Below are 23,949 nucleotides of genomic sequence, written 5' to 3' on the forward strand. Positions count from 1 at the left end.
TTTTTTTCTTTTGCTGTATCAGGAATAAATGGCTCTGCAGGCACCTGTCACTCTGAGGGCCAGCGTGGGACAATCAGCGATCATGACGGGGGCACGGACCTGTGTCAACACGCTGAACCCGGCTGTCAATCAATGTGCTCTGCCCTTTGGGATGACAAGGATGGGCCTTAATCCTTCCGATGACAGGAAGGACGAGGCCTCGAGAGGAGAAAGAACTGTTGACTCGCTGAATTGGATCTGTCGACTTTCAGTGCATTTTGACTGATAATGAAGCTGTGAGCGGATTCACAAGGGGCAAAAGAAGAGGACCAGATCGCTTCGCATTGCAGCTCGTTGTGGCTCTTTGTGAGCGCACTTGGAGGATCACCAAAGGTGGAATGGCATCATGTTGCAGGGGAATCAGCACTATTTACTTTTTGGCTGCAGGCATCCACTGTACTTTGGGAAATGACGTATTTTTTCCTCAGTGGGCAACACGACACTGTGTGAACTTGTTTTTTGGTGGCCTGCAAGAGAAATCATCGAGATATCTATGACAGTGACCCCTCAGACCTCAGGGGGGCATCGAGGAATGCTCAGGGAACCGGCGGATGAACAGAATCAAGCACAGCGCTCGATGGAAACTCGCCAGGCTGTTTCCGATTAGCACGAGCTCCTCTGTGGGTCTACCGCAGCATTTGAAGCAAACGCAACCATAACATGTTTGGTTTAGCCTCGAGGAAGCTTGCTGCCGTCTCTTCTGTCTGTTGTAGGCGTGCAGGAGTCTTCTAACACGCATCCGTGTTGTTCCCATCGTGATTTTTGGTGATGTCATGAAACACAAAACTCAGTTCCAGCAAGTGGGGACTGAAAGAAATGTGTATGCAAATCTGATTAAGACCTGCAGCATGAAACAAGATCAAATCCATCAAGAGGCAATGAAAGGCTCTGCACCACCAGCGCCGCGGCCTCGGATAACAGCAGGTCCGGTTTGGGAATAAAACTTACAGGGTGGAACGTGGCAAGCTGAAATGTGAGGAATGTCCACATAGAGACAGTAGCGGAGACACAGATTCCTCGGGACACTGCGAACCGAGGGCCCCAGATGTACAGTGTCCCTTAGGTGATCAGAATCACTCCAACTTCCCAGCATGCTGTGCAGATGTGGGTCAACTGACATCTGTTTCTCACTACAGCCGGGCTCAGCACGGCCCGACCCGAGCCTGCTGCTATATTCATCCTAATAACTACTCCCATAATCACCAGGGATTATTCTAATATTAGCGAGCACACACACACACACACACACACACACACACACACACACACTGCTCTGATTAAGGTATAGTGCTCCATATGTTTTTGGAGTGTTTTTGAGGGGGTGGGATTTGTATGTTTTTAGCCTTTCCGTGAAAAGCCTTGAAAAAGCCAGCTTAGAGAGGACTAAAGAGCCCCTGCATAAATAATATTGGAAAATAGCCTGGGCCGGGGGGGCCGGGGGGGCCGGGGCAGGTCGGGTCACCCCGGGATGAGACGCGTACCGCCAGCCGAGGTGCCCCGACAGCCAGAGCCTGATATCCGCCCTTGAAGTTAAGCGCTGAGGTGAAGCTGCGGCGCTCCATCCTGGGCCCATAACGGAGGTATTACGAGCCATCGACAGGATGCGGGAATCAAGGCGGCGCGCTCGGCGCACAACGGGGCGAGAAAGAATCACTACGGGGGGCTGTCAAGGCGGACCAGGAGTGAGCTGAGAGGATTATCATATAATGATGAAAGATGACAAAGACCGATGAATACATTGTTGCCGCCGTAGCCGTGGGGGAGGGGCGGCGATTCTCTGGTCCTGCAGCGGAGAACCTGACATTTTAAGCATGAATGACAGAGATTAGGATTGTCGGAGTGGGGAATTTTTAGCCCTACGTACGCAGTTTACAGCTGGTTTGTGCGTTATTCCTGAATGTAGTCTTGATTTTCCTGGTACAGATTGAATTCCATTCTGAGTGTTATCGCTCGTGGAAGATGTCATCTTTACCCCTCCAGCTCTGTGTTGGGGTGTTTTTTTCTAAGAGGTCTATTTGTGGAAGTCGTGGCCTGCTGTTGTTTACGATCCTCGCTGGGCCCGTGCTGCTGGTGGGTTTTCTTCTTCTCGGCGCTCACACAACCCTCCACACAGTGGGCCCATACTGCTGACACTCAATTTCATTCTTTGCTGCAGCTGCATCTGTTGTCACCATGGAGATCTTGTTTATTACTTAACCCCCCCTCCTCTCACACAAAAATGCACACACACACACACACGACAGAACGGCTGGATCTCCCTCTGTGTTTGATTTGGTGTTATAGGACCCATCGGATCACAGCCCTAAGCAAGCCCAGGCACACACACACACACACACACACACACACACACACACACACACACTCAGTTGGCCTGGATGGATGAAGCAGTCCCATGATAAACACAGAGCCATGAGCAGCACACTACCTAATCACCTCCAGGCTGGTCCAGATAATGACATTTGTTATGGTGTGGATACGACCTGTGTGAGCGAGGAGGCCGGTCCGGCTGTCATCCCCTCACATGGAACTGATGGACACACAGAAACTAGGAGCTGATGTGATGCAACTCTGCACGCGGGGATACATTTGGAAGCTAAACGGGTGGCAGTGCGCGTGCGTGTCTGTGTGCGGGCGTAGAGGGCGCCGTAGGGGAAGACCGCGCTGCTTAGCAGGCGCCGGCACGCGGGCAGGTTTTTCACAGGACGGGGAATCTGTTATGCAACATGTGAGAGGCTGCTAATCTTGCAGCACAGCTTGCTCCTCCTGGCCTCCTCTCAGCCTCAGCACGCACTGAGTCACGCGCGTCCGCTCGTCTCTCGAGCCACGCGTGGCTACGCACCCAGGTGGCCTTAATAGGTTTAAGGGCAGCCAGAGATCCTCCTGCAGGTCCAGCCAGACCCGTCTCCTGTCCCTGCATGTGACTGCACAGACGGGTGAGGAGGTCAAGGAGCCGAGGAATCACCAAAGCTGTGTTTCCACTAAGCTGTGCAGTCCGGGCAAGTGTGGTGCATTACGGTATACCTCGGTATCCCCTTTCCCACTGCGGGGTGTGACGCTGACGCCTGTGTAGCTACAACTGCCGCTCAACTGTTGTATCCAAAGGTTTTGTTCAGTGTGACTGACTCCATAGTATCGATCTGGCTTTTGCTAATTCTGCAGATATCTGCAGCGCCTCATCTAAGCAGAAGGTTATTTGCTGGCCTATTGGGGTCAGATGGCACCACTCACTAAGCTTCCTCTTGGCAGCATTATTCTGGCATGCCCCCTGGCCATGTGGCCCAGCTTTTAGCGTGCACACCTATGCACATAAATATGCCCTGACATGGCTGCAGACACCGCCAAAGATCCTCTACAGCTGTTTATCCCTGATTTTACATGTTCCGTCGTACAGAGGGCTCTAAAGTTCAGCAGGGCCGGAGTTTTCAACACCAAAAATGTTGAATTTATTCATCGGCTGCTTATCTGCAACGCCGCACTGCCTTTGAATTCACCCATTGCGAGTGTGCGTCAAACGCTAACGTGATAGCAGAAATGTTAACCAGTCGCCCAACTTGCAGAGCGTAATCGCACCAGCGTGTTTAAAAGTGGTTCCTTATCTGTAACTGGGGCTAATTTCATTTGTGCCCACAGCATATGTGACAGCTTTGATACGCTGCGAGGCTCCGGGGCCCCCCCGGCAACCGCAGCTGCAGCACAACAGCACAATAAATAATTTTATAACACGGCAGTATGTAATTCTGGCATAAACAAACAACACAGCGGCCCTTGACAAGACTTCTTTTGTCAAGATTTGGTTCTGGATTCGTGAACTGCACAAAACAATTGGTTCCAGATTGAGGCGGGCTTCTGTTCCCCCCAGAGGGAGGGTTTAAATTTATCAGAGAGGGGGAAATGGAAACGGTGAGAACGCAATCGCATAACAAGAAACGGGCAAGAATTCAGTCGTGGGCAGCGTGGGAACCATTCAAATGGACGGCGCCGTGCAGGATTGCTCTTACTGAAACGCACAAATAGAATTTTTTTAAATCTCGCAACCGAAATGTGACTCTGTGCAAGCGAGATAAGTGAAAATAGAAATGGGAATTAGCTCACAGAAAGTTTTAGTGAACATTAAGTTATTAATTAAAAGAGGGTCAGAGAGCTGGAAAAATGTAGTAGAAAGAAAGAATTTCTCCTTTTTGCCAACGAAAGGATGTCCTGGACTCCTCGGGCCACGGCAGGGTTTGATCCGAGCTCGGTGACCTCAGAACGACTGGGATTTAAAGATGAAGCTGAATTGTTTCTACAGTACAAAGTGAAGTTTCCCTTGTTCCTGATCCAACTGTTCATCGTGGCAAGATAACGGAACTTTGATCTATTTTTAGGGCGGATCTGCCTTCATGTGGACGACGAGTTATCAGGGCACCGTCCTGACCTGTTACAGCGCCAGAAGCACCTGAGGACTTCCTGATACCCCCCCCGCAGAACCAGGGACACCATAGTAACACTCATGAGTAACGGACCAGGTGTAGAAAGCTCTTCTCAGGCTCGGTTCTGACGCTTTCCCTTTCATGTGTGCTTCATTTTTGAAAAGATCCCAAAAAGGATCTGGATTGGGGCCATGATCCAGCTTCTGTCAGACACACACACACACACACACACACACACACACACACACACACACACACACAGATGCAGAACCTGATTACAGAGCCTTTCAAACCCACTTACACACTCAAGAAATGAAGTTGAAAACAAATTTGTCCCAACACACAGAAATACAAGCAGACAATTGTGCACCGACACGTGCACGTTCACACCCACTGTGATTAATACAACAGTGGAGAAATGGTCCGGTCCACGAGCAGCACGAATAAACACACACTCCCAACCTTACGTGTGTCCGATTGTAGCTACAACAGGTACCAGGTGATGGTAATGTGACATGACAGCTCTGATTTAGTAACAGTAGGAATGTGAGGCTAATAAAGGGGGGTCAGTTGCCATGGCGGCCATCAGGAATCATTCAACTGCGCTGCTTTGGGGATGCAAAGGTCAAACTGAACGGCGTCGCCATCTGACGGAGCCGTGTGGTCGACAGGCGCGTATGGATTTACCTGAGCGTGTGAGTGGGTGGGAAACTACACTTTTAAGAAGGAGGCTTCGGTGACGCACCACAGTGTGGGTCTGTGCAGTGTGTGTAACACACATATGCGCGTGTGTGTGACACACACACAAGTCTCTGGTTGTTTTCTCCCAGAGTCCTGTCCCAGGGCCATTCGACACCTCTTCCTGTTTGGACATCAGACCCCTGAGGACACACACAGCTGGGGAGGGAACAAAGTTGACTTCTCAACCAACAAGCACACACATGCACACAGTGTCACCAATAAGGTCTCTTTCATGAGTCTTTTTGGTAACTATCATCGGCCCACGGTCATATGAAACAAGCGTGTGTGGAGAGCACACAGAGGAGCATCTGTGGCTCTAAGCTGTATGTGTGTGCGCGCGCGCGCGCGCGCGCGTGTGTGTGTGTGTGTGTGTGTATGCGCGCGCGCACGCACAGGCGAGTGTATTGCTGTTTCATTATTATCATCTAGAAAATAAAGAAGGGTCAAAGACACAGGACAACACGTCCCAGAGTTCTGAGTAGAACCCGGCTGCATTAATTGTGTTCTCCTGTCCATGCTCTCAGCTAGATAATCACCAGGAAGGAGGTAAGGTGGAAAGTGAACAGTGGCTTGATCATAAGGTACTTTTAAGGTACTTTGGCACTAAAAATGCACGTGCAGCTCTACAGTTATATGACCCTTCTGAGGCTGGTCTGGATTAACAGCAGTCAGGGTTGAGCCTTTGTCAGCAAGGTGCGGTTGTAGCCTCCAGCACTTTAGCATTTAACGATTTACATTTTTATCCCGCCAGGCACACAAGGCCCGATATGAATGGAAACATTCGGCAGCTCGGTGTTGCATCCAAGCCGGCCATGTCAGTAATTCCTGCTTTGATGAGTGAACCTGAAGAAGAGGGAGATATCTCAGCCACGGTGGCTAAGCTAGCCGTGATAGCAGCCTAGCAGACCGTCATCCCCTCATCTCTGGGTTGCAGGATTAGAATGTTTACACGCCAATATCTTTGGCAATACTGAGGCATGAAACACACACACATACACACGTGGAGCCTCCAGGACGAGATATTTCATATGTAACTTCTTACACACACTCCACAGACCCATTATGTGCAGCTAGCCTGGCCATGCTTGGTATGTTTGTGGGTGCTGAGGTCTGCACCCATCTGCTGTGTGTGTGCGTGTGTGTGTGTGTGTGTGTGTGTGTGTGTGTAATCTCCCTCAGCTAGGCCACAGTGCTTAAAGGGGCCAGACTGCAAACACCGCAATGAGATGAGACACCTGCCACAGGGCTAAGACCAGAGCCCTGATGCACAAACACACACAGATGGAGGCCACAGTTACCACGGACAAAGCAGCCGCTCCATTACTGCCCCAACAACGTGATGGTCAGGTGATTTTCTACGATTTAAGACCGCGTTGTCGCGTGCGCGGTTTTAAAGCCGCGTGGTCGTCGGACCTAATTTGTTGGTATTAATGGTCCGTGGAGGAGGCGCGCCTGGCGGTTTTAGCTAATGACGGTGCTAAGAACGCTCCCGGTGAGGAGGGAAAAAAAATCTCTACTTATCCTCGTCTTGAAGTCTAGCTTTGAGCATCTGCTGTCAAGAGTGTCACGTCTGAATTTAGCAAATGCCCAGGCACGAGGTGGCTGCGTTCTAAATGCCCAATGCTCAAAGGAGTGTCTGTCGTGCCGCAGCTAGGCGTGCCAAATCAGAGCTGGCTAGGAGCTCCCTATAGGCGAACAGATGGCCATTACTATCATTTATAACTTATTAGGGCTTATAATCCTACCTGCGTCAAACACGCCCCGACGCTTAGCGTTGGCTCTCTTCTTTTTCTGCCTAATTTAAAACATTTCTATGTGCCAGAAAATGTTTTTTTCCCAGCCCTTCCATCTCTCCTTCCACTTTTAATCAGCAGATTGAGGGGTGCACACATATGGCCATGGATAATATGATATAGGGTGGTCTGAAAAGTACCACAACATATTTCTCAAGTGGGCATGAATGGAATCGGCAGTAAAGGAGAATCGCTTCATTTTTATCTAATTTCATTGCGCGACACCTGCAACTAGAATGCAGCCACAATAAGGAACGCTCCGTTTGAGATTGCACATTAAAGAAAATACACGCCTTATAAACACAAGCCTCTCATTATTCACATAATATTAGCGACGTGATCCTGACAAAGTCCGTCCGCCTACTTCCTCAGGCTCTCACACAGAGGCAATCATCAGTGATGCCTCACATTCACCACCCAAGCAGGTGTGGGCATTGACGTTTCTGCTGTGAACAGCCTGCATCTGTCATGTGGCAAAGCAGAAATAACTCCAATCAATGTCCCCCTCGGACACACGCGCACCCACACACACACACACACACACACACACACACACACACTCACTCCTACATACACACGCTACGCCACCCCCCCAACGCCGCTGTTCTCCAGCAAGCTGGGGCCTGCGGAACGATCTTTGTGTGCCGCCGCAGCCGATCGATCAGTTCCTCTTGCGCGAGGGAGGGGTCGATACGACCGTATACGACGGCCCTCCTCCCACTTCGATCACTTTGAGAAAAATAACGCGGCCGAAACGATCCTGGACCTTTTTGACCAGTCTGCCATTTTGCCACATCCGCTTTGCCGCGGCCATTTTGTGTCCCTGCCACTTAGCACTCCATTGAGCTTCAGCCGGGGGATGCCAAATGGCACATGTGAGACACCCCCACACACCCCCACCCCATCACCCCCATCATGTGCGAATGTTTGGAGGACAGACAAATGGACGGGCAGACACGCAGGCAGGCAGACAGAGAGACAGAAGGAAGGCAGATGACTGGCTTTGATGAGCTTTGCAGGGATGTGCGCAGACAGACAGACAGACAGACAAATGTGTGTTAGCAAACAGGCGGACAGACAGACAGACAGAAGGCCTACACACACGTGTGTTTGTGTGCGCGCGTGTAAGGCTGTGTGGTAGTGTGGCAGAGATGAGAGGGGAACAGGAAGCTGCTCTCCTGGAGACAGATGGACGGCCATGCTGAGGACACACACACACACACACACACACACACAAGCACGCGCACTTGTACGTCACAGTACAGCCAGCATGAGGACATGTCAGAGCGCCGCTGTTAAACAGACAAGTGCAGCAACATGCTAGACTAAACACTCATCACACACACACTCCAGACCAGTTCCGTCCATGCACGTGACACTCGTGTCAGCATCTGATCCGAGCACGTTATACTGCTAAAAAAACTCCACGGCGTGGTCAAATGTGCAGCGGGTCACGTAGGATTCTCCCGAGGACGGCGTGGTGACGGTGGCGGCGCCTTCGTGGAGGGACCGAGGAACATACGTGACACAAAGCAGGTGCTAATCCCGGCAGCCTCAGGTACTCGGTGACAACTTTGTCACACCTGACTCGAGAGTTCTGGCAGATCTTTGCTACAGCAGGTTGTCACAGGATGTGCCATGTACACACACACACAAGTGCGCGCGCGCACACGCACGCAGACACTTTTCATTACTTTCCCCTTTCTTTTTTAAACAAACAGGAAACGGAGGGAAAGAGAAGGGGAGCGAAACCAAAACTGCACAGACACCGACTCCAGCAGCGACAACAGCAGTATCACACCATGTGTTTAGGTGTTTCTGTGAATGTGTGCATGTGTGTGTGTGTGTGTGAGCATGCTAGGTGTGTTTCACAGGATTGCCAACACATCTCCTTGCAGCAAGAGCCCTATAGGAACAGAGACATCTGTGGAGTGAAAGGACGCCAGCTTGCACGGCCGTCTCTGGAGAGCGGAGAGGAGCAGGAAGAGGAACGGGCAGGCGGATGGTGGAGAGTCAGCAGGAGCGACAAAACCTTGCCTGCTTCCCGATAATTAGAGGAGGCGTCCCGTCTCGCGACAAAAACGTTGGTGAGGTTGCTCAACTGCGACTGAAAGTATCTGAAACGGAGGGCAAGTCGACGCCACCGCGTCGGGTTCTCGGAGGAGCCGAACTTATCTGAAAGTCAGATTGTGCAAAATGCTACATTTTTAAGCTAATAACGTATTGGAAGAGGGAACATCAGTGGTCGATATGGGCTTTCTTTAACCCTCTATTCCCAAATACCCCCTCAGCCGGGGGCATCTGCCGCAAACGGAGCCGATGGCAGTACAAGCAAATGTATTCTTTGTGTACAAGCGAGCGTGCACTCAAGCAGATGTGCACCGCAGACCTTGGGAGCAGAAGCCAGGGAACAGGACACAAGTGCACCTGCTCTCTGTTCTTGATGAAAGGTCAAGCAAATTCAAAGCGGGACACAACCTTCCACACTTGTGACAGTGTGTGCAAGTATTTGGGGGGGGGGGGGGGCGGGGGGTAAAAGTGGTAGAGCAAGACAAGAATTCCACCTATTGATCATTTATTCTGCATTAGCAGCTCATAAGGCCTCAACATGAACTATTTATCCATATTTATTCCTTCTATGTACAGTCAATATCCCATTTACTATGTTTAAAATTCATTTCTGAGACTAGATTTTTGCCTTTTTTTTCCCCGAAACGGCCATCGTTGCCACATGTGGCTCTGTGTCTGTTGCCAAAGTGCATTTCCAGTGATTGGAGCAGGTATACATGATAAAACATGTGCAGCCGGACGGCTGCCAACAGAGACAGAAGGTCCGCGATGATGTTTCACTACATAGATTATGCAGATTCGGTGGTCAGAACCGGGAACAGGCAGAGGAGGGAGAACCAGGGAGGGAAAAGAGTTGACAAACAAATGGCAAATGGAGACAGAAACGGGAGAGACGTAGAGGAAGCATGAGGGAAATGAAGCGGGGGGGGGGCTACAGCTGGCAAAGGGATTCCCAGAGCCAACTGCCAGTGTAGAGGAGCTCCTTAACAACTTCACAGGACTCTCAGAAAGGAGCTTTAAAGTGGCCACATGGCCTGGCCAGCACAGCAGAGCGGAGCAGCAGGCCTTAGTGGGGCACACACACACACACACACACACACACACACACACACACACACACACACACACGACTCAGCCTGCCAGCTGCTGACAAGGACAAGAGTGTCCAAGAGTGATAAATCTCAGGACGCGCACGTGTGTGAGGTAGAAGGGGGAAACAGTAAAAGGGCAAATGCCTCTTAAGATGCTCCACTGAAATATTTGTGGACATATCAAAGTCAGGCAGCAGATCACACCCCCACACCCACGCGGCAGAGACGTCTAAATTCCTGCCTGTGCCGTTCTCCTCCTCTCTGCCTCCCTTTACGCCTCCAGGAGTGACAACATGTGGTACCTGCTGCTCATGCAAAGCAGGTTTGCTGTTTGGTTCCTCCGACAGCAGTGAGTGGCTGCTGATCGGAGAATCTTTTCAACCCCTTAAGCCCCCTAATTCCACAATTGCCACCTGATCTTTGAAACTCCGGCGCTTACTGAGAAGTGGGAGCTGATTTATGGTTTTTCCGTCTATTCAGAACCTCAATAATCATTATCCCTCTTTTGAGCTCTTCTTTTTTTTTTGAATGAGGGGTGGGGGGGGTGAGGGATGAGATGCCATCACACACTTGCTCTGTGTGTGGTGGGATGAATATCTCCCTCTCACGCTTTTTTTCCCCCCCTCTTTCCCCGAGACCTCTGCGAGACGTTTGTCCGATCAGAGAGGTATATTTTCCGGGAGCTGTTTGGTGACAAAGGTTCTCTGAGGCGGGATTGTGGTCTTTCCCACCATCACTATGCCAGACCACCACTATACTAATGGTGGCGCATTAGCATTTCAAGGAGCCTCCATTAAGGAGGCCAAGAAAAGCTGCTCTCAGCGGGGGGAAATCCATTTTGTCCCGGGCTCCAACATCTGCTGCAGCCATCCCAGCCAGAAGGACGCTGGGATAAAGCCGGAGAGCCCTCTGATTTACTGTAATGACAGACAGATAGACAGACGCAGAGAGGATGGCCATATGCAGGAGCGAGGGAGAAGAAGGAAAAGACAAAAACAACTTCTGTCTCGCTGTCTGTCACGTTCTGACGCAGGCTATGTGCATGTGTCAGCGGGGGGGGGGGGGGGGAGTCATGGGAACGGCAGGTTGGCAGATTATGCTCTGTTGGGTGAAAAGTCAAAATTCTGCAGGAACCAGTGAGACCAGCACGGACCAAAGGTGGGAGACGTCTGTGGTGGTGGTGGAAGGAGCCGCAGAAGGTCGTCTGTTCTCCTCTCAGAGCTGCAGATGGACAGAGAGGGAAGGGCTTGATCCCAGCCCCATCTGTCATGCTCTCATACAGTGTCCGATAAGGTTCTCCAACCCAGCAGCAGCACATCAGCCCCACAGCTGCTGAGACGCACCAGCACAGCCCGACCGTGATGAATAACCCTCCCAAAAAAAGGCAGTAAAACCCGGATTTCCGTAATTCTCCAGGCAGCATATCGGCGTATTTTCCGCAGGGTAGATCTGCTCTGCACCATGGAGGGGCTCAGATGCAGATATGCTGTCTGGAGTTAAAAGAGATGGAGGCCTCAGCTGGGAAACACTCCCAGTTTCCGTCCTCCAAAAAGCAAAAGAAACATTTTTGTATGAACGCTCATTTTCACCCTTAAAACACCCACTTTTAGGGAGGAGTGAATACTGCTGAAAACACTTTCAAAAGATGCTCTTGTCACTGGAACTGAAATGTGTTGTTCTTAGTACAGGAATTCAGCTGATTAGGACTTTTCCAGTGTGCACGCACACACACACACACACACACACACACACAAAGGGGTGGTAAAAGTTCAGCCAGCAGACTCCGATGCCACTGTTTTCATGCAGCATCCTCCTGATTGATGCCTTCTACTCTGTGTGGTCCAGACATAAGTCATCCAGGCCTGATTGCTTCACTCTGTTTAGTGGTGGATCACTTCTTAAAGATCAACACACACACACACACACACACACACACACACACACACTCGTACCAAATACGTCATCTCTTACTCCACAGGTCTGCTCATGAGCTTCATCATAATTATCATCTTCGATGTTTGCTCCAGATTTGGCACCTCAGAGTCTGGTGCCCCACTTGAACCAAGACGTGTGTTTACTTCTGTGTGTGTGTGTGTGTGTGTGTGTGTGTGTGTGTGTGTGTGTGTGTGTGTGTGTGTGTGTGTGTGTGTGTGTGTGTGTGTGGGATAGAGATATAAGTATGAGCCGAGGGCTAGCTTAAAGTGTGCCAGAGTCAGCAGCACTTTAAAAGGAAGGCTTGAAGTGTCTCTCGCTTCCACCAGATCTTGTCCAGTGTCTATACACAAAGACGTGCTGCAAACAGGAACACACACACTCACACACACGCACACACACACACAGAGCCAGATGGACAGCAGTGCTAAGGCTTAGTTTAATGACAAAAGGACCCTCAATCTGGACATGGATTTATCACTCACTTTAAAGTCCATCTGTGAGAAGTTTGGACTGAAAACAACTGCTCAGCCTCTCTCCCGTCTCCTCAGCAGCTCCATCTTTGCGTCTCTGCTCGCCACAGCCGCACGTTCCCGGCCTGCTCCTGCATCCCTGAGAAATCTGAACGATAAACGTCGGCCGGGACCCACTGTCTTAAGCGCATGGCCCTGTGGCACAGAAGGGTGAAGTTTTTATTTCCCAGTTTCGGTGGTATTTTGGGGGGGCCTGGTGCGTCCGGGAAGGGGGGGGGGGGGGAGTGAGGAGAAGCTGGGAGGCAGATAGACGGGAAGAGTGACAGCGTGGAGATAGACTAGCTACCTATTTATAGCCCGGGCCATCTGCAGAGCTCCCTCTTGTCTTTGGTCATCCTGTTCACAAAGGCTTGGAGGCAGATTCCAGCAGCCCAGCCGCTCCATTCACTATTCATTCCAGAGCCGGCAGCACCATATGGATCCGGCCCCACTGCTGGGCCCTGGCCGGCCTGTTTCTCCTTCTCCATCTCTCCCTCTCTCTTCAGATTGACGTGGTAATGAAACCTGGGTGGCTTGTAAAGCCCCCCCCTCTTTCTCTGTATTTCCCCTCTTATTCCCCTCAAAGGCGCCAGTCTTGAGCATGACCGGACACCCCCCCCCGCCTTCCTCCCGTCCTCTTCCCATTACCCTCCCTCCTCCTCTCCTTCTTTACATGCGGTGCCCAAACACACTCTAACTTTCAGCCATTCAAACCATCGCAGTTCATTCAAACTGGCAAAGAGCTGATGCGACCTCAGACGAGACGTTCCGCTGCCGGTCCGACGGCGGCGCGTGACCGGCGCCGGCGCTACGCTCAGATATCATCTGAAGGCAACAAAGTGTCAGAGAACTATTTAGTCATTCATCTGTGTCACATGCTGGAACAAAGACTGGAGACTCCCAAACCACATCCTCTTTTGCCGCCTCACATCCCCTTTCCAGCTTGACCATCTCGCTTCAGCGAAGCCCAACTGGCAATAAAGCGGAAATGGAATCAGAGACGGGGATTCCACACAAGGAAGCTGCTAATGATATGCTACAAAGCGCAGCCCCACGGGGGAAGTGCAAGGACTGTGAAAATGAACCCAAACAGAGCTTCTGTCAACCTCCCGCTCACCCACTCAGTCCTTTATTCTCGGGACTTTTTTTTTTTTCACTTCCAGCCCCAATAATTACCAGAGCGGCGAATCCCAAGTGGAGATTTATGAATCTGCTAGTCGAAGCCCGAAGAGGTCGACCTGTGTTTGGAGCTAGAAACGTGTCGGTTACTTTGATCTCGTTTGTGTCATTTCTTGTTTTAAAGATGTTCGGGTTTATGGGCGACAAAAAAAGAAACCAACGCTACTATGAACAGAACCCAGGAGGCTAACACGGAGACACCGGGATGCTAAGCGGCTAACTGTGGACGGAGATGGATAAATGACTGGAATTATTATACCTTCACAGCAACGCCGAGGTTAGAAGCAGCAAGTCCCCGGCCGTGGTGGAACACTCACCTCAGGAGCTGCGGAGCCCGAGGCCCGGAGCAGCCTGGTTAGCTGTGCATGCTACGCTGAGCCTAACCTAATTAGCTGCCATCCCAATGTCAACAGCGCTGGGTTCAGCGAGCCTCTTCTTCCTCAGCTCACTTTGAACAGGGTGGGCTTTTACCTTTACATGTTTGCTGTGAAAAGGAAGAAATAAAGCAACTGACACGCAACTTCTATAAAGAGGGATATCAAAGATGGAGCCGTTATTGTCTCAAGTCTTGATCAAACACGTCTCCACGCGCCCGCTCAGCGTTGCCTTTTTAATGGGTCGTCACAACCATCCCCTAATTCCATTTACACGGATAAACCACTCTCACAAATAGATTACCTGCTACATACGATCCTCTCTTTCACTGTGAAATCGTGGCACCGAGCCACATCCTCCCACTGCTCCGCCGTCGATTAAAATACAGATGAGAGCGTTTTACAGCGCGGGCCAAAAGCAACGCCTCTCAGCTAATCCACCGACAAACACAAACATCAGATGAATTATCTGTAATGGAGAGGACTCCGTTCTGGCAGCACCGACGGAGAAAATGAAACAAAACACGAGTTTATTTCGGTAAATATTTGGATTTCGTTTTTGATTCTCCTTTTCATGGACGTAATTAGCTGGCAAATATAGATCTGTGCGACAGAAAAACCTCCCGTCTCTGTGCTTCCAGCAGTACTTTTCAAAGCCGCCTCGTCCACAAACTGAAAAGTTTCCTCGCGGTTTCTCAACTTCGGCTTCTGAAAGCGCATAAGAGGAGCCCGATTTCCACGGAATTCTTCGTCCCTGCGCGGCTCTGTGGCTGCTAGCACGCTTGACGATTGCAGTGGCTGCGGAGCCAAGCAAACAATGCTGCTCTGACAGGCGAATCTCTCCCGTGTCGGAATCTCGTCTACTTAAAGCGCTATTTATTCAGCGCACATCCTTTTAATGCCGAATCTTGGCAACGGTGCATGAAATCCAGCACCTTAATTCCATTAGCTTGTTACTCCAATAAGTCTCAGTAATCTAAAGCTAAGTGCGACACATCCGCCGGCCATAACCGCTCCCTCCGGGATGTTTTTAATAAAGCTAACAGCCTTTAAAAGTTGATTCATTTGGCCGATATGGAAGCGGAAAGCCACATTAACCCGGGGTGGCCGAGAGAGGCCGATCTGAACCAGGGTAGTTCTTCTTTTTAAAAGGATTTAGTGTCATTACATCACAAAGATGTAAAGATGCCTCAGCTGAGGAAAGTTATTCAAATGCACTTTCTCTCCCGCTGCAGCTTAGCGGCCCCCAATCTTTAATGAAGCGCCTCGCGTTTGATCGGCGTCCCCGTGCAGGGACGGAGCCATTGTTGATAAGGGAATGAGTCTCTTCAAATGGGGCTTAGCGAGCGTTGCTCAAAGACCCTGCTCTTCATTTAAGAAGTGACTCAGCTTTTGTTAGTCAAAGGGCGAAGAGGGCCTTTAAAGGCCGGGACGCCCTTGGCGGGAACGAAGGAAGGCCGAGCGGGAAAAGTGAGAGAGGAAGATATGAAGCAAAGACGAGAAAAAAAAAAAAAAACAGAGCAGGATGGCGGACAGCCATGGTGGCGCGAGACAGACGAAAGGAGATAGAAAGGAGGCACGCCAAGGGAGAAAGGCATGAGAAAGTCTCTGCTGCTCGGCCTGATCCACCGTGAGCCGATGAGATGGGTGACGGGTGAGGAGGGGCCGCAGATAAGAGCCAAAGAGGATTATGGGCCGTGAGAACCTTTGTGGTTGTGATCATTTAAACGCACTGGCTCTTGGTGATCCACCTGACCACTTCAACGTGCTTACGGGTGGGGGGGGGGGGGGGCGTGAGACATCTTCAGCGGCTCTTCCAGCCATTTCTGAAGAAGCGGAGATAAGAGATGCAGCACGAGTACTGATTTGCACAAGCACGGCGGGGAAGGGGCTGCAAATGAATGCACGAGAACGTGCACGTGCAAAGAAACCACAGGGCTGCAGGGACAGGTACTCTCGCGGCACATTAGGATTGTGACCGCCTCTATTAATAGTCAGACATCAAAGGCTGGTATTTCCTTTTATGTTATTCAAACAGATTTGGAAATATGTGTTCCGCAAGGCCCGCGTCAGTGCAGACGTGCACTGGAACGAGGCTGCAGCGCCGCTTGTCCAACCACCAGACGCATCACTCAGAGACAACACAGGCCCGGTTGGTAAAGACCAGCAGGATGAAGCAACGGACGGGCCCGGAATGGGAGGAGAGCGTGTTTCCTACATTAACTCTCTCTTCCTCCTGTGTTGTATAAATACACAAAGATTGAGTAACAGAGAACCGACTGCGGTCAGGTGGTTCGGGGTTATAAGGAAGTGGCTTCTGCTGCGAGAACGAGATATACAGCAGAAGGAAACGGACCTCTGCTCCCTCCAAAGTGTTGACCTTTTATGTTCCCACTTTGGTCTGTCCAAGTTACAATAATATAGCATCAGCAGCATTGGCGGTAAATGCTAACTAGCTGGTAAACTGTTTTTTGACCAGTAGGATGAGTTCCTGTAACTTTTCAAGCAGCAGCTACTGTAAAAAGAGAGAGAGAGAGAGAAGCCTAGGAAAATTTAACAACAAAAATCCTAAAATCCCTTAAAAACAAAGTCCCAAAATCCCTTAAAATACATCGAAACATTGAAGAAAGAGCAAAAGAAAGAGCAAACGGTTAAAAGTTTGCCCAATTGTGGCGAAAATGGCTATGAGACACAAAATTAGCATTGATGGACTTGATAATGGGAGCTTCGGATAAAATTAGCACTTAGCATTAGCAAAATCCATGTCCAATAATGCTACAAAGGCCAAGAGAGACTCAGACAGAAGCGCGTTACCACCGAATCCAAGAACCGTTTGGCTAACGTGGTATCAGAAGTTAGTTTCACGTCTCACAAACATTTTCAATTCCCCCTGGAATAGAGGAAGCTAATGGCGTGCACAACGGCAATGAAACAACGCCGCCGCCGTCGATTTACCCCGGGGCTCCTATTTGAATCAGGTGAACATTGCGGACTTCAGAAATCAGTAAATGTTCTTCATGCCGACACCTCTGGAGTCTGGTCCCCATTTATACATTCACTTTGTAACACGCATGAAAACCACGATATAGCTTACTTTTTTATCGCCCTGTAGTCGTAGGAAATACGAAGTATGCTAACTGACGCTAAATCAGAATAAATGCAGAGACATCCAGTAATCTCTGTTCTCCACGCTGCAAAAATCTGATTACAACTGGCATCTTCTGACAGCGCGTTCATTTAGAAACCGCACTGTCAGGCCCCCCGTCTGAAACCGGAGGTATGCGGATATGCCTATCAGATTACAGGGTACAGCCTGCTAGCTCCGGTGACAGCTGTGGTGCACTGATAGGTGGGCGACACGGCAACGTTAACGTGTGATTTGATGCCAACGGGCAATATTGCCCATAAAGTTAAACTGTAGCCAACTTTTTCCAGTGCCAAATCGTTGGTGGCTGTCAAGCTGGCCAAACGATTCTGAGCGCTCCAGTACCGGGCAAAACAGGGGACTGTCTAAGAATCGGCTGTAGGCGTTAGTCATACGCCTTGTCGCTACAAGTTATAGCATAATTTATGTTCCAATACCTCAGTTGTCGACCTTTGCTGTCAGGATTCGTGCGGCCAGCTGTGCGCGGGGCACTGGAGGACCGGCCTCCAGGGACGCCTGGAGTGGCCACTCCACGACCAGCCACTCGGGCAGCATGGCTGCTTTTGTCTCCAATCTGGCCTCCTCATATCTCCCATCCATCCACGTCTCCCAGTGCTCCCCGCCTGTCTGCGCGCCCGCAGCAGCCTCTCACGTTGCAATGCAGCCAGGTCCCGATGGCCGTTGCTGAGAGAGCAAAGAGAATCCCGTGTGGACCACAGGAGACAGTAAAGACATGTAGGACGAGGACAGTGAGAAGGACAGCCGATGTTTTATTTTTAGTCAGGACCAAAGTGGGTTTAATCTGGGCTGACTTCTACCTAAATGTCTTTTTTTTCCCCCTCTCTGAAAGAACAAAGTTTGCTTTAGGCTATTTATCTTATATTTATCCATAAGTGATTTGTTAATTGTTATTTCAGAATTTACAAGTTTAAAATCTTAATATCTCTGATAAAAGAAGGTGAACCCATATATAGTGCACATGGATTGGATGTTATGTAGCCTGGTGCTGTAAATTAATCTATCTGGTGAGGCGTTCAGGGGATGGCTGAAAGGAAACGATAAGACATTTAATGCAAATGCGGTGTTTAATGCACTCTGAGTGACAATTAAAAGATTAAATGAAACAGGCAATCAGAACAGCCTGCCAGTGGCAATTCTGGGGTAAAAATAATAATAAAAACATGGATTTGGTTGTTGTAAAACCATTTAATATCGGACACAAACGTCAAGAAAGGCACCAGGTCCCAGTTCAGCTCCACATCCTGGCTGGTTAGAGTGGGGAGAGGGGCGGAGGCCACGCCCACCCGGGGGTCGACGCCGCTACAAGAATCCTTGCAACTGTCCTGCACGCGACAGGCACGTGGCAGAGCAGCGACAGGGCCACTTCAGGAACGCTGGAGGACAGAGATGCGTTTACGGACCCCGCTGGTTGCGTCTCGGAGTAACTCGGAGTGTGAAACCAGCGGAATTCAGAGTTTTACAGCAGCTTTAAATGTGCGGTTTGTACAGGCATGAGAAATAAACATTAAATTATAAAAGAAACCTAGAATAACGTTTTGAATTTAAAAAAAAAATAGAATTCCATTTTCTGTTATCTTCGACGAATTAGTGTAACCGTAGGTAACTGGGGTTGTTTATTTTGGCCGCCTAACTGAAATCACAGAAAATATTTGCATTTATTTGGTTGTTACTATCCACAATCACGCGCATAAACAAATATATTGATGTCAAAAATACATTCAGGTCAACTGTTTGTTCAAAGATACGATTATTGGGACAGCGAGGAGGATGACTGAGCCGAGCGGAGCGCAGACAGTCCGACGCCGGGGCTCCAGGGCTCCTCTCCCGGCTGGCTGCTCCGCTTTGTTTTCTGAACCTTATCTCCTGAACCCAAACTAATAGGTTGGTGACCTCCGCTGCGACTGAGGAATGTCTTTGAGTCTCGGTGGAGTAAAAGAAACTTTAGAAGAACTTCAAAAATGACCCGTGTCTCCGTGCTTGTGCGTGGGCTGAGTGAAAAGCTTGTTTGATCAAAAACGTCTTTTTCCCCCCTTAAATGCGGGTGGGTGCCCCGCAGGTGATGGCGTGGCGGGCTGGTAGTATGGACTCGTTTCATCTGTTACGAACGCGTGATTCAGTAGGTTTGGAAACATCCAAAAATGAAAATATTGAAGCTAATAACTTTCTTGGCAATTTTACGAGTTTATTTTTGAAGCACACATTTACATTTAGACCCTTTAGAGATAAAACGATTATTACCGAGCTGATAAGTGACGAACCAAAACAACTACAGTTTCCATAACAGAAAATGGCCCATGTTGTTTTTGTTACGTAAAGGGTTTTTTTTTTCCAGTCGGTTTTCTTAACGAAGCTGAAACAGAAGCGGTTCCATTTTAGATCCATAATAGTCGAGAGAATGTGACCCAGACCGAAGAAAACAAGACCCAAAACTCCGGTTCGGTCCCATCAGCTGAGAGCCGCTTCTCATGACCAACGCGAAACCCCGTGTCCATGGAAACCGTCTGAGCGGCGCCGCGAGGACTGGCTAGAAGGCTACTGTGAATGGGTGACGTCACGGCGCCGGCGCCAGAGAGTCTGTTCCAAAGACAGCGCGAGAGGGGAGAAAGGAGAGAAGAAGAGGAAGAGGAGGATGAGGAGGAGGATGTGGATGCTGCTCTCGGAGGCTCGCGCGAAGTTGCAGCGACGTGTTCTTGCGCCAGATTCCTCACGCGCCTGTCAGGCATCAGTCAGGGACGCCGTGCGTGATGTTCTCAGCTGCGGGAGCGAAGCGGAGACGCGGAGAAAATGGGAAAAGGCGACTGCACAGATGTGGACACGTGCTGCGGGAGTTTCAGACTGTATTAGAAATGCAAAAAAAAAAAAAGGAGGTCCAACAAAAACCGGTGTCCATAGCCGTACCAGCCGTGCGTAAAGGCAGACAGACAGATGGCACTTGCCTGTAATTTTCGCCGAATATCATGCTGAATACAAATCGTTAATGGTACTGATGGTAGCTCGCCGCGTTTCTACCGAGTCCTAAATGATCCGCGGAAGGAGATCCTACCTGCACCAGGCTGCGCGCTCTCTCCAAACTGCCTCTGGTTTGTCCAGGACGACCACTTGGGCGCAGGGTTTTATTCACTTTGTTGAATCTGAATTGACAAAAGAGAAAAGCGTAACATTACATTAACTATTCTTTAATTCAATTCTTTTTGAATTTGATTCTAAAACAACATAGAATTGCGCGGGGGGGGGGGGGGGGGGGGAGCACAAGAGTTCATATCTGCCCTCGGGGGCAATTAGTGCAGCATCGAACAAAGTCCCACCTCCAGCTGAGGACTGAACCGTGTACGTCCTTAAAACAAATGGGTCATTCGGGAAAATAAAGTGCCACTAATCACCTTCTCACGATCTAAAAGCGCATTGTTGGCCATGAGTCCATCAGCTGAGCGCACAATGACGCGGGGGCTTTGCTGGAGAAACTGTGCCGATAAAGCAATCACATCAAAGCAACAAAAACCGCGATGATATACCGTTATACTACCTGTTATAGACAAGAAACGGGCCGAACCCCATTGTCCGCGCTCCGCGCCAGTGCTGACAACAGACACAAACTACAGGTGCGACAAACTTCTGTCAGATTTCAGAGTATTAATCAGCTCGGCCTCCCCTTTTCCTCACGTTCTCTGTGCGCCATGGGCTACTCTCCCCATCGACTCGTTTCGTGGCGCCAGGTTTCAGTTTGCAGAAGCGTTTTCTTAGACCCTCAGTTTAAGAAGAACCCTCACACCGGGCCGGGCTGGAGTGAATTAGGGTTCATCAGACGCGCCTGATGTGCTACCTGTCATCATCATTTTCATCATTGTCACCGCTCCACACCCGCGAATTCGCAGATATCACCTCAACCAGCAACTAGAAATGGAAAGAAAATATTCCTACAATGTGCGCGGCCAGTCCTCTATGACCAGACATCATTTTTAATGTACAATAATCGTTATTGTGCCGGAACCTTTGTGTTTTCGTCGTGTTTCCAGTTGGGTTTCTGTCAATTTCTACACATTTTACAGGTGCTGGCAGAATTAATACCGCGTGCTCACACTTTGTGCTCAAATAACAGCCTCGCGAATCATTAATTTTCTTGATCAGAAACAGGTAAGGACTTAATTTTCCAAATTGCCCACCGGAGCTGCGAAGCGTCCTCTGGGTTCCGCCTCCAGAATGCGTTGCCACCGGTAACGTGATGTCGGAGGGGCGGGGCATACGAACAGGGAGCCAATGGAAGTCCAAAGAAAGGGTGAGTGACGTGTCTTTCCTGACCAATTAGCACGATGAGCCCTCCTGCCTCGTATGCCCAGCCTGTTTCCTATATAAACCACAATGACAGCTCGGTAATCCAGTTTGATCGCTGGTCGTCTGGCAAAATCAAGACTTTAAAGAAACGAGCTCATCGACTCACACAGGAACCGTCTCGGCTCTCTCCGCTTCTGACAAAATGAAAGCAATAAGCCCTGTGCGGTCCTTCCGGAAAAACAACGCGAATTTCTCAGAGCACTCCTTGGGAATCTCTCGGAGCAAGACCCCGGTGGATGACCCGCTCAGCCTGCTGTACAACATGAACGACTGCTACTCCAAGCTGAAGGAGCTGGTGCCCAGCATCCCGCAGAACAAGAACGTCAGCAAGATGGAAATCCTGCAGCATGTCATCGACTACATCCTGGACCTGCAGATCGCGCTGGACTCCAGCGTAGCGCTCAACAGCCGCCTGCATCACCCGACGCGGCCGGGGCAGACTCCGTCCAGGACCCCTCTGACCACCCTCAACACAGATATCAGCATTTTGTCATTACAGGTAATTCGACCCCCCCGAACACCTTGATTAGGCCGATGTTTTGATGAACCATATGAGGCGAATTTCCCCATCTGTGCGCGCAGTCTGCGCCTCGAGATTATGTGTCAAGTCGCGCAAAATGGCCTATTGGTGAAGAAAATGGCACGTTTCTTCTGTTTCTATTGTGCAGAGAAACGCGTCCCAGCGCCGTCTGTGCGTGTTAAACCTCCGTTCTGCTCCTGCGTAGAGAATTAACATTTGGTCCGCTTGTTTGTTTTCAGTCCCCGGAGTTGCCGTCAGAACTGATGACAGATGACAGCCGGACTCTACATCGTTAAAGCGGTAAGTAGGCTGTGCTCATGTCTCCCAGGCTCCGCGACAGCCTGTCCGCCAGTCTGCCGGAGCAGAATGGGCCAGAATTACCGCTGACCGACACATTTGTCGCCTCAGTAATGCGCGTTTCTCGTCCCTCGCTGCTGTTAATGGCCTCAGTGCGTCTGGTTTGTATCCGTACATGAACGCACCACAGCACTGCTACGGATAAGGCAACTGGCCCGACCAGAATTCGATTTTGGTCACAATTTAAGCAGCTCGAAAAAAGAATTGTGAGAGAAATTTAAAAACAAAAACACCCTGGTATCATTTCGAGTTGACCAGAAGTGTCCGTGTCAGAGAAATAATCCAGATTAAGATATATCTCCGTTTTTGCGTTGGGATTTTTTTTTTTTTTGTGGTGGTGGATCAAACTCGCCCCGGGCTAGTTTGACTGACTGCGAGCAGCAGACGCGCAGGGTTGTACTCTGGACATCTCGTGTCTGTAATGAAGAGCATCTGCAACAGGAAAATAATGGCTGTTTGGATTACCGCTACTACGATGTCTGCACATAATTGGTACAAGAAGTGGGCAGGCGCCAGCTGAGCTGCAATTACGCTGATTCTTCCCCAGATTGTAGGCTGAAGTTGTGCGAAAAGTGTGTGTGAGTCCCTACTTCTGGGAATGTGTGTGTACATCTGGAGCGCAGGGTTTGCTTAGTATTGGGAGTGTTTGGTTAAATGTTAAAAACTGTGGCTTCCTCCCTGGCGCCAGTCTGTCCGGATCTCTGCCCTGTTTGCATTTTCTAAACACGCCTCTCTTTCTCAATCTTTTGCAGGTGTTTGGTCAAGACGCAAAAACAACACACACAGGACCTGAGGAGCAGGACTTTTCCCTTCACCGTCACCTCTCCTGTCTCTTGTCCTCCAGGCCTGGATCATTTTTCCTTTTTCCCCCCCTCCTGACGCTCAAATCAAAAGACTTTCGCTAATTATGGGACAATCTTATGTGATGTGTTTTCTGTTTGGACACTTATTATTTAACTTAAGAATTGTTTTATTTGTGGGTCCTTTCTGGAAATGGAAGGCGCTTTATATTCCCGACAGTGGGAGGGGGGGAAAAAAACGAGATTATTGTCACAAGGATTATCACCCTTCACCCCCCTCCTTCGAAGGTCTCCGCTTTTTCGCGGGGACGCGAATAGAAACTTGTTTAGTTACTGTACAGAAACGGAAGAAAAAACATTTAGTCTTGTCTTGTCAGAGTTGTTGGCACATGAAGGACTGGACGTTGTTTAAAAAAAAAAAAAAACGAATGAAAAACGAATGAAACGGTGTGAACTCTTCTCGGGAGTTTATCTTGTATAGTTGCAGAAAACTGAAACTTCTGCAAAAGTGTAATGTTGTACTTAATTATGCTGAAACTTTTTATAAAAGTAATGTAAATTGTACCTTCTTTTTTTTTTATACAAAAATAAATCAAAAGCGCTCAAAAGGATGTGTTATTTTGGGGGGGAGTGGACT

General features: G+C 49.6%; 1 protein-coding gene and 2 long non-coding RNA genes across 4 annotated transcripts; 2 read left to right on the forward strand and 1 right to left on the reverse strand.

Annotated features, from left to right (window-relative positions):
• Nucleotides 1-18,351: 18,351 nt before the first annotated feature.
• On the reverse strand, nt 18,352-21,449 carry LOC130513253 (uncharacterized). 2 transcript variants are annotated; one of them, XR_008946658.1, is made up of 4 exons: nt 20,830-21,449; nt 20,687-20,758; nt 20,350-20,437; nt 18,352-18,679 (listed from the first exon to the last, which is right to left on the reverse strand). It is a non-coding gene; the product is annotated as an uncharacterized LOC130513253 (long non-coding RNA). The 2 variants fall into 2 exon arrangements; XR_008946657.1 differs by lacking the exon at nt 20,687-20,758 and having other exon boundaries at nt 20,830-21,443.
• Nucleotides 18,647-19,265, forward strand: LOC130513256 (uncharacterized). Its single transcript, XR_008946662.1, has 2 exons — nt 18,647-18,779; nt 19,048-19,265. It is a non-coding gene; the product is annotated as an uncharacterized LOC130513256 (long non-coding RNA).
• Nucleotides 21,450-21,670: 221 nt separating the features above from the next.
• On the forward strand, nt 21,671-23,920 carry id2a (inhibitor of DNA binding 2a). The gene is made up of 3 exons (XM_057011962.1): nt 21,671-22,134; nt 22,395-22,455; nt 23,265-23,920. The coding sequence occupies exons 1-2, from the start codon at nt 21,778-21,780 to the stop codon at nt 22,449-22,451; spliced, it is 414 nt and encodes a 137-aa protein (XP_056867942.1). The 5' UTR covers nt 21,671-21,777; the 3' UTR covers nt 22,452-22,455; nt 23,265-23,920.
• The last annotated feature ends 29 nt before the right edge of the window (nt 23,921-23,949 follow it).

The sequence above is a fragment of the Takifugu flavidus genome, chromosome 16 (assembly GCF_003711565.1).
Source record: "Takifugu flavidus isolate HTHZ2018 chromosome 16, ASM371156v2, whole genome shotgun sequence".
In the NCBI taxonomy this organism is placed as follows: Eukaryota; Metazoa; Chordata; class Actinopteri; order Tetraodontiformes; family Tetraodontidae; genus Takifugu; species Takifugu flavidus.

What these genes read in the sequence shown, in the direction of transcription:
- id2a (XM_057011962.1), top strand. Translation starts at nt 21,778, where the DNA reads ATGAAAGCAATAAGCCCTGTGCGGTCCTTCCGGAAAAACAACGCGAAT. An exon ending in TCAGCATTTTGTCATTACAG is followed by an intron (nt 22,135 to 22,394) that starts GTAATTCGACCC and finishes GTTTGTTTTCAG; the next exon opens with TCCCCGGAGTTGCCGTCAGA.